The sequence below is a fragment of the Mya arenaria genome, chromosome 9, assembly GCF_026914265.1.
Source record: "Mya arenaria isolate MELC-2E11 chromosome 9, ASM2691426v1".
Taxonomy (NCBI): Eukaryota; Metazoa; Mollusca; class Bivalvia; order Myida; family Myidae; genus Mya; species Mya arenaria.
Window position 1 is genome coordinate 18,169,875 of NC_069130.1, and position 11,515 is coordinate 18,181,389.

The window sequence follows — 11,515 nt, forward strand, 5'->3', positions numbered from 1 at the left end:
ATAATAATCGAACAAAAACATGATGTTGCAATCTAGAACATTATTGTATATGCACAATTGCTTGCTTTGTACAACAAATATGTTCAGGACTGGGAACATACAACCGTTTTCTTCTGTGCACTGTTACCATCATATCCATTCAAACATCACAAAGCTAGTGATGTGTTGTCCTAAAAAACAGTACACTTAATTACATCTTAGGGTAGTTAACCTATGCTGAGTTATTTTTTTACATTTAAGAAACTTATTCAAGTAATCTAGAGCTTGTTTGTATACAACAAGGCACAAATTTCAAACGCTGTTTATTATCAATTCATCATCTTTGAAATAGGCTGGAACATTTGTTGGTCGCGGAGATAATTTTTTTGTTTTAACATTACACTTCAAATATGTGTTGTAATACTGTTTGGTTCAACATGATTTGTCCAGGCAAATCAGATGGATTTAATGTTTAGATTATGTAATAATATGTTTTGAATTCGTTCGTTTCAGTCCGGAAGGGACAATTCGAAATCTGGAGATGAAGAATTGGTGGTGAATGATTTATTTTGCACTTCTCCTTCTTTATTCAGGCACATAATAAGTGATAATGTCAACGCAGTTTGATTTAGGATAAGGTGTCTAGCCAAATCAACTCAGTTAAACGTTTAGATTATTTAATAACATGTATTAAATGTATTCCTTTAAGGCTGGAAGCACAGAATAAACAGCTGACCGGTGAGAATTCAAGGTAAATTATTTATGTTGTACGACTCTTTTACTTACCATTATCTATGCAATATCGAACGCTGTCTTTTCATACAAGTTGAGCCAATCCTTGATTGCCGGCATCTAGGCCATAAATTACATAATAATCCGAACATGCACGTTTTCAACAATGTGCCACTATATATATACAAGGTCGATTTTAAGATGCAACTGCAATCAAATGACTGTCGTTTATTCCGAAATTATTTGAACGAATATAACTATTTAAAAATAAAACAGTGTTTTATAGTTAAAAGTATGTGTGGACTAAAAACCTCGTAAAGAAAATGCAATACACTAAATCGTCGAGTTTGTCTAAGAACTGTACTGCAATTAATTTACACAGGGTCACCCATAACAACTTTTCTAATTATTCACGAAGACATGTGCCTGGAATAGACTTGAAAAAAGTAGAATTAAAGTTCAAACATTTTGTTTAAATATATCTTGTTACTCGACAATATAACCGAAGTTTAACTTTATAAGATATACGATCCTTTCAATCCGAGTCAACATATTTTATAAAAGTGTTTAAACGTATATACTTAATGAAATATGTTTAAACACACAAAATACAATTGTTCGTCAGCCGTGTTACGTCGGTTATACGTCATCAATTTCATTAAAGACAATTCCTTTAAAAGAATAGTGTTTACATTAAATACATCGTAACATATTGCATGCATGGATTTAAACATTTAAACCGTTATGATAATCAAATGAAAACATGATGTTGCAATACAGAAACTCATTTTATCTTTACTGTTTCTTTACACGTGCTTCATTTATATAACATATTTATTCGGGACGGAAAAACAAACCACCTTTTCTGTATGTTCACATGTCAATTTATCATATTTATTCAACTCGTCAAACATAAAAGATCTTTTGTTAGGCTTTCCTAAAATCCCTTGAATATATCTTAACGTAGTTAACTTATGCATAATTGTAATTGTAAATGTAAGAAATATTTTTCAAATGAAGAAAAATCAATTTTGTAAACTAGAAATTGTTTGTATACATCTTGTAAAACATATCATACGCTACTTATTATCAATTTATCTTCTTTGAAATAGGCTTGAACATTTGTTGGTCGCAAAATATTTTGTTGTTTGTTCTACACTTAAAAATGTGTTTAAATGCTTTTTGGTTCAACAAATGGTGTCTAGGCCAATCGGATGGAATAAACGTTTTGATAATTTAATTACATGTTTTAAATGTGTTCCTTTTAGGCAGGACGAAGCGAAAATAAAAGCTAAAACAAAGAAAATTTAATCTATTGCTCCTCTTCATCTATTACTATTTACTAGTACTGATTTCCATAGACAAACGGGCTTTATTTGGAAGTAAAAAATCAATTTTATTTCGAATAAACAACAACTTATGTTTGAATGCATATACACCACCACTCTTTTCAAATAAACCACAGAAAAGCATGACCTGACAAGTGTTTCTCTAATGCTTTTTAAAAAAAACATATGTTACTATTTACTATTGTTTAGGCTCGCAAAACGACATAAAGGTATTATGACCATGGTCATTTGTATCCGCCATTCTGCATCATTTTACAGATATTCTCCATGAATTAAAAAGCAAACTAATCATTCGACGTTGTCAGAAATATGTTTTTTTCAAACTCTTCAGTTAAAAGGTTGGATGATGAAATGCACCATTTGACATTAACTTTTTAAGGAATCAGTAAATCCAATGACAAAGAAATAAACATTTTTTATATTACTGGATATTTGTTGGTGGCTAAATAAAACAAGTAGGTCATTAACATAAACAATGTTTGCTAAATAAGGTAACATTTCAGATTGGAGGATGACAACTCGAAGATGAAAGAACTTCATCAAAGGTAAGAGGGTGTAGTTTTACGGTATGTATTACCTGATAGTGTGACATGTCTTGTGTGAGATTACAATGCCATTTTATGTGCATTAGGATGCAGTTGGGTAAAATATAGAATACAAATACGATACAAATGTCAACTTAATATCAACAAAAACTTAAACAATTATTAATTGTATCGATTACTCACAATATGATATTTTTAGTACAGATTGATGAACTTGACAAACAGTGTGTAGCATGTGTTATAATTCTCATTTAAAGAATTACAGGACAGATAACCAAAACTTGTAAAATATATCGACCACTCACACTGCTGCCGACATTTTTTTACAAATCATTTGAAATTTATATCATGAACGCCTCGAATTATCGCGTCATGATATGTTGTGCCTTCCCATCGTGAGTGTCAAGGTCAAATCCGATTTTAAATCAACATGGTAAGTCCGGTGATCCGGAACTCAATACGCTCATGGAAATTCAAACTGATAGTACACCTGTTCTTTCTGTGGCCGCAATGGTTGTATAGCTGTACGACTTATTATGAATACCGGGCGTCTATCTCAAACACTCTGTGCCGACAATCTAGTTACCAATCTAGTTACCACATGAATGGAAATTTAAAAAAAACATATGAAGACGCGATTAATTCATGCACGACAGTAGACATTGGCACACTATGTAGGGAATTTTTAACGTTATTGAAAAATATATTTGTTCATACATATTAAAGGTTTGAATATATTAAAATTGCTAAATCAATAAGCACATATTAAATTACATATACTGAGTAATAATATCCCGACTTAATTTCTTCTTAATACTTCTTTTCATATTATTGTGTAATTTTTATTTTCAAACATATTTGATGTTCGAAAATGAAGACTAAATTATTCAAGCTACTTTAATTACCCGAGTTCACTTCTTCGACAAATTCTTTCCACGTTGGCGTATTAAACACTTGCTTACGCAGGCACTTTTTCATACCCGTGTTTGCTGGTGTGATTGAGTTCGCAGCATTGCATGTGTGTTAGCGATTAGTAGATAGGTCCATTCACCTTATCACTTGCAAAACATATATATGTTCGATACCGCTTTAAATATTTCATGTTTATTGATTTGTTTATTTCTTAATCGTCCATATACATTTATACTTATAATTTGTATGTACGTTGCTTAATAACGTTTAACTGGTGCCACTGAAACTTCAATAATGCTTCTGATGCTACAATTACAATTACTACTGCTACTGCCGATGTTGCTGATGCCACTTTATATATGTGTGCAATACTCCTTTGCTCAACCTAAGGTGTCTAGGCAAATCCAATAAATGTGATGTCGAGGTTTTATTTAAATAATACGTTTTATATGTGTTTTGCTTAACTACTCCTTTGTTAATCATTCACTGTGCTGTGTCGTACATACCTCTGCATTTCTGAGTTTATGCAACATATGAAAAAATAACACAGTACTTATATTCAATCGATTAAAAAAGGCATTTAAAATTTAATGGCTCCCGCTTGTTCGGAAACAGTTTGTTTTTAACAGAGGTAGCTATATAAATCAGAAGAAAACAGTGTTCTTGAGTATTAAGTATGTTTGGTCACATGATATATTTTGTAAACTCAATCGCCGAGATTAACTATGATCTGACCTCCAAATATGTACATACACATTACAACTGTCAAATCATTTTAATAGAAATGTGCCTGGAATTAAAATGAAGAAAACGATTAAAATTCCAATACTTGGGTCAAATATACATTGCTTTTCAAACATGTTAAAATGACAACTTATGTTTCTATACTGATACTGAAGAATTCGATCGAAACACATAGTCAAAACAAGAAAAGAAACAATCAATTACTACAAGGAGCGTAGGGGTACCATCTCCTTAATAATCCTTAATGATCACTAACAATATTATATTGTATTTAACACAGTAGAGCCTCATATACTTGACAGGGCGTTATGTTACCTAAAGTAGCGAACCGGGTTTTGACAAAATAGTAAACAAACAATTGTATTATAAAAAAAACAGACACTTATGTCATGTTTACAGACACTCTTCACGCTAAAGTTAAAAGAATATTGCGTTTAAAACGCTATATAAAAGGGGATATAAATATCATACATAAGTTTACAGGCCAAATATATTAAATTTATAAAAACATATTGACCAGTTACACTGCTGCCCGTTTATGGTATTTCATGACTCCAATTTGGTCACTGATAAACAGCAAAACGGAAATAAAACGTGATCGCTTATCGCATTATTTATACTGCAAGAACCATTGCAATCGACCTTTTAATAAAGCTCATACGTTAAGCATGGCGTAGTTATGCTTGACACTTAAGCAGTATTTGACTTTGTACTTCACTTCGCATTAATGTAAAAACAATATGGACATTGGTATACGCGGACAAAAGTTAAAACACTCATTAGCTGGTTCAAAGAGATCCATAGCTACGCAGTCGTGAACAGTGATATATTAACACTATTTTTGGTACTCCATGGACTACGTCATGATCAAATTTTATTCACAAGCTCTATCTATTTTTAATGTATTGAACAGCTCATGCATCGGCAGACTTAAAACCGGAAACCCATACCTACCTGGTTACATCACAATCGTAGCGTAGTTTTTGACATATTTTTTAAACTAAATTCCTGTATTAATATGCTCAAAATATGATGAACTGTTAAACAATAAGAAAATAAAACGCATTACTATTTAACTAATGATGACAATTCAAGCAACTTTCATGGCATTAACCCTCAAGCAAGCACTACTTCTACTACTTCTACCACTACTACTGACCCTTAACATATTTTAACATGATATTTGGGGGAATCATGTATGAAAAATTGTTATTTGCATAATAATGACAAACAGAAATTCAGCATGTATCTCATTACGTCAAAGTATAGACGATAAATAATTCGTATTGAGTTTATATTTCAAGCATGGTTTCATGATCTCATAAAGAGTACAAGGACTTCATAATTTACATTGAAGACCTTGCGTGCTTGTTTGCATACTGGCGATAAGTATTTCAAGTACTCATGTAGAGGAAAGTCTTAAACAATTATGCTTAGATAATCCTGGCGACATTTTATTTTAAAGGTGATTTTTTTTTTATCATTATAAACAAACACCAAACGATAAATCTACGATTCTTTTTAAAACGAATTCTTAAATAGAAAATATTCTATTAAATTATGTTTTAAATGCTTCTTTTCAGGCATGAAGAAACGATTCAAAATCTAAAAAATGAGAATTTGAGATGAATGATTTATGTTTAACTATTCATTCATTAAACATGCACTATGCAAATCAAGTGACTATGTTAAATTGAATACTGTTTTATTCAGCATACTGAGTCCAGGACAATCGGATAAATTAAACGTTTAGTTTTATTCTAATTATAGTGCTGTATATGTGTCTTTTTTAGGCAGGAAGAAACGATTAAAAAGCTGACGGATGAGAATTTGAGGTAAATGATTTATGTTTTACGTTTCCTTTATTAACTGTTATATATGCAGTGTCGAATATTGTCTTCGCGTGTGAGTTTACCCTGTCTTTGAGTGTCTGCATCTACAACACTACTTATATAAAGTCGATTTCAAGATGCATCTGAAATTAGATGACTCTTGTTTACTTTAAAAGGTTTTGAAAAGATATAACTAGTAAAACAGAATTAGACAGTTTCCACAATAGTAAGTATGTGTGGATCATATAGTTCGTAAAATATATACTAAACACTCGATCGCCGAGAGAAATTTAGAGCAGTACTGCAACTATGTGCATAATCTTAACAAAGTTTTCTAATTACTTATATAGACATGTTACTTTAATGAAAACGAAGAAAACAATTAAAAAATAAATACTTGGTTTCAATATATATTGTTTCTCAAATACTGAGGACATATGTTTTAATACTGATAATTAAGAACTCGATCGAAACAGTCAGACAAAACGCGAAAGCAGATAATAAATAGCTTTAAAGAAGGTAAGGGTATTCACTATTTACTAATCACCTAGTGACGACACAAGCGTAAGCTACGAATGAAAAAAACATACTCACTAACAATATAATATTTAATTTAACACAGTAATGCCTACTTTACTTGACATAGCGTTGTGTAACCTGAAGTAGTAACAAGGAACCGGGATTTGGCAAAATTGCAAAATGAACACTAAAGATTACAGAGGGCAGCCACTTATGTCATGTTTACAAACACTATTCACGCTAAAGTTAAAAGCATATAACGCTTGAAAATGCTATGCCACACAGGTAAAAATTATAAAATATACAGTTTAAAGGCGAAATGTCATAAACTCGTAAAAATGTAGACCAGTAACACTGCTGCCTGTTACAAATAATTTTAAGTGATATGTCATGCCGCGAATGGTGTTCATCAATGAACAGGAAACGTTAATCGCATTTCTATACTGCAATAAGGTGGTGTGTAAGCTTATTTATACTCGCACTCGGACCTTGCCCTGTCGGCGAGTGTTCCGTTACGAGTGTTAAGCATTTTAGGTTGATAAAGCATAGTGCACAGACAGAATGTAACCCTGGTTAGAGCTACCCTGCTTATTAACGAGCTCCAGTGTATAGCACTGTCAAACAGGACCCCCATTTAATGTCCCTCTCGGAAGTCGATCAGTATCTTTAGTGATTCGACGGGGAGTGGATCTCGCGACCCCTGGATTGATATTCAAGTGTGTTACCACTAGACCACGGATCCTCCACATACTGCAATAACCATTACAACCATTTTTTAAACGGATCATAAGTTAAGCGTAGTGTAGCGTAGCAATGCTTTACACTTCAGCAGCATTCGACAATGTGCTTCACTTCACATTTATTTAAAAAACATATAGACATTGGTATACGTGGACGAGACTAAAAACACTTGTTAGCTGGTTCCAAGTAATCGTTAGCTTATCAGTCGTAAACAGTTATCTATCCACACCATTTACGGTACTCCATGAAATCCGTCAGGATGGAATTATAATTACATGGTTTTAGTAATTTATAATGCAAACTATTGAAGAATCTCCAAACGGCTCATGTATCGGTACATTTAAAACCGTAATCCCGACACAACCTGGTGACGTCACACTGGTAGCATTGTGTTTAACAGACTATGCGTTAAATGCAGGTTTTGAAATCAATAGAATATGACATGCTGTAAATTAGAAAGTAAGAACAGAACACGCATTATTATTAAACTGAAGACAATTCGAGCAACTCCAATGACATGAATTCCTCTTATACTATTATTACTACCTTTTCTACAGTTACATTCACTATCCTTACCACTTCTATTACTACCTTCAATACCACTGAATATACTACTTTTACTACCTCTTCTACAGCTACTGTCAATATCCTTAACACTTATACTACTACTACTACTACTACTACTACTACTACTACTACTACTACTACTACTACTACTACTACTACTACTACTACCGATACTACTATTACTCTACTTTTTATACTACTACTACTACTACTACAACTACTACTACTGCTACTACCACCACCACCATGATGATTTGGGCAATTATGTATGATATTTGTTATATGCATAATAATAAAAATCAGACATTTAAAGTGAATCTCATTCCGATAAGTATTTGCTTAACAATTTCAAAAGTGACCATAAATTATATTTAATAACATTTCGTGCTTGTTTTCTTGAGCAAATTATCAAAAAGAGAATATGGACTTCATAATTTACATTGAAGACCTGGCGTTTGTATTTGCATCCTGGTGTTCAAGTATTCAAGCACTCATTAAAGTGATAATCTCAAAGATTCGTGTTGGGATAATATTAGCGACATTTGATTTTTTTTTTATTATTGTAAACACACACCATACCGTAAATATGCTATTCTTTTTTTTGCAAACTCTTATATATATTTAAATACAAAAAAAAGAAATATGTTATAGACAATAGCGTTACAAACGATCCCCTAATGCCGACCTACTTTTGTGACTTACTGACATATGACATGCAATATTTCGATATCTGACCCTATTAAACATGATATGATCCTCTCAGAAATTAGGCCGAACAGAGTTTTTATAACACGAACTTACAAAAGCATCAATATGCTTTATTTACCATTTTGTTTAGGAACATGAATGTACCCGGGTGAAGGGGTTGAATTCATTTTCTATTAGATTTATTTTCCATCGTAGTATTGTGTATGCCTTGTATTTCGTTGTATTTGACATACTGTACTTCAGAACAAAGCAACTAGAGAAATACTGTTTCTTGTATTATTGGCTGCATTCGGACTGCCATGTCTCTCTTGAAACACCTGCAAGAACATACATAAGTATCCACCCACCAGACACAAAGGGATTTCATTCACATCAACCGAACGTGGTACAATCCCTGGATGAGGATATTAAGCGCCTAGGGAATCCAACTGAGATTATGCCTTTAGTCGGTCTAAATGTTAACGAAATAGATGAATGGTACAAAACAATTGATGTTCACTTTGAACAGTGGACTGATGATTACCGAATGCTAGAAACTGCTCTCGTAAAAGGATCAGACGACTTCAAGAATTACTTAGCAAAACACAAACCCAGCATTCCAAACAAAATGTGTCCACTCTACATCTATTCAGCTGCCTGGGAACACACATTGACAAACTGCGACAGCTCAAGATGGCATAACGATTGAAGATACTAACGTTCCTGAACATAAATTATCTATTTTGCATAGCTTATGTTTATTAAGACCAAAGACCTCTCATACTGTAACAATATATATGAACACTAATTATTTCAAAGATTTGCTTTTAATTATTTTGTATAATTTTATTGATGTGTTGTGGCTTGTTTCTGGTGTTTGAATTAGGGTACGTGGTGTTATTATTTATGTGAATTTAGTTCATTGTCGTTAAGGTCCTTGTAGTGTGTCCATAGTTCGACTACTGGGTTTGTCCCTGTAGTTTGTGTTGTATTATTGTGTAAAATGCCAATACAATATTATTAGTGAACATTCTAGTACTACTTGTGTGCAATATGTAAGTCACATGACAGTTAATCATTCCGAATCTACTATTTTTGATTACCGCAAAACAGTAAATTTAAAAATTGTATAAACTGTCCTGTGCATCATAGCTGATATCCTACTATGCAATGTACTCCATTTCGTACCTTTTAATTTTACGCTAAAGCGAAAGTAGATTGAATAATTGGCTTTGTCATGACCGATATATTGTATACTACTCAGCATAAGTAAAATAAACATGCTGTACTTCAACACCTTTTATTTGAGTGTGCAAGTGTTGTTTCCCCCAAAATAAGTAATCGCTTTGATGGGATAGTAAGCATGTGCACACTTTATGGTATTTTTAGTGAGTTGAACATTTAATAAATGGTACATAAGAAAGTATTTGACTGTAACAGTTCTTTAAGATGTCATGTGTGAAATGAATGATTATATTTTTAAACAGTTGTTGTTTCATTAATTAAGAAAGTAAATAATACAATGGGAAATCCGAATTATGATACTTGTAGTCAATCAAACTGGTATTTTAAACAAAATAAAATAACATGCCAAGATATTGTTTTATAATTTTGTTTCCTGAATAAAGTGGTTGTGGTAAGCAAAACATAGGCATATTACATACCCAAAACGTCGAAATAGTACTTGTTACAGAAATGAAAAGCGAAACAAGTAATATTTGACGGGTATGTAAAATCAAAACGACTAAATGGATTATTTTATTTAAACTAGGTTTAAACGTGTTATGTTTTTATCTGTCCCTGTCATGCTACAAGATACAAACGACAAGAGAGTTAGTTGTTCCAATTACATATTTTCATATCTCCATTTCAAAAAGTGTCGGTCAGCATTTGCTCCAAACAATATATATATATATATATTAATACATTTACTATTCGTCATTTAAGGAACCGTTAAGTTTTATTTATATTGACAAACCAAAGAAGTTAGTTAAACTTAACGTTTATGGAAACTTGTAAATTGTATAGTGCGGTTATGTTTCCGGAGAATTACACAGCACCATGAAAGCAACGCGTTTACTAAAGAGTTTTATCACCACACTGTGCTATTATACTATTTTTATTTATTTCTAAATATGAAATTATGTTTACAAAGAAACAAACCAGATAAATATTTTAAAATATTATATTGGCATGCCCAGAGATAAACTAAACCATTTAAGGGATCCCAAAGAACCATTTGATTACGTATGCAATGTATGACATATTGATAATTAAAAATAAACACAGTAGAATGTAATCAAACAATCAGAGTTCAAGCATAAACCGATGATGAGTTATCGGACAAAAACAATAAAGACGAGTTACATTAGAAATTAAGGGAAAAAATAACCAACGGAGCGGAATCACTAAGACAGCTATTTTAACAAATGGCGGATCATTAATTGACACAAATGAGTTACAAACATAATTAAACATCATTTCAAACCAAAACCGTACTCATCGAGATGCCCAATATTAAACTTTGACCACGAGAAAGCTTATGCTTTAAAGAAAACATAGTTGGCGAAATTCGTAAGTAGTGGGTATGAGCAATTTTCAGAAGTTCCGTTTGGGAACAAAAGGACGCTGAACATGAGTTGATTCTAATAAAGATAAACTATTATCAACAACAATTGTTGCTAAGGTTTGAGCTTTAACAAAGGTATTTTATAATACTAGTAAAATATGTTTTATGTTTAAAGTGTTGATGGAAACATACGTTATTAGATACGGGAAGCAACTAAGAAATATTTACAAGCAATATACGTCTAGCGTATGATGTAAAAACTTAAGTAGAAAATAAGGATTTTAAGAAACAAACATATTGTTTAAAATATAAATTAAGTTAAAAAGGATATATTAAACG

General features: G+C 32.0%; 1 protein-coding gene across 7 annotated transcripts in view; it reads left to right on the forward strand.

Moving 5' to 3' along the window:
• Window positions 1-10,203, forward strand: part of LOC128202933 (protein mono-ADP-ribosyltransferase PARP12-like) — a 107,418-nt gene extending 97,215 nt beyond the window's left edge. For 5 of the 7 annotated variants that reach the window (XM_052904116.1, XM_052904117.1, XM_052904118.1 and 2 more), the window contains 4 exons: window positions 689-730; window positions 2,564-2,605; window positions 6,055-6,096; window positions 8,872-10,203. In XM_052904116.1, coding sequence (XP_052760076.1) covers window positions 689-730; window positions 2,564-2,605; window positions 6,055-6,096; window positions 8,872-9,316 — 571 coding nt within the window. In that variant the 3' untranslated portion in view covers window positions 9,317-10,203. Of the gene's footprint in view, window positions 1-688; window positions 731-2,563; window positions 2,606-6,054; window positions 6,097-6,553; window positions 6,613-8,871 lie in introns of all 7 variants that reach the window. The other 2 variants (XM_052904119.1, XM_052904120.1) reach the window with 2 other exon arrangements.
• Window positions 10,204-11,515: the final 1,312 nt, after the last annotated feature.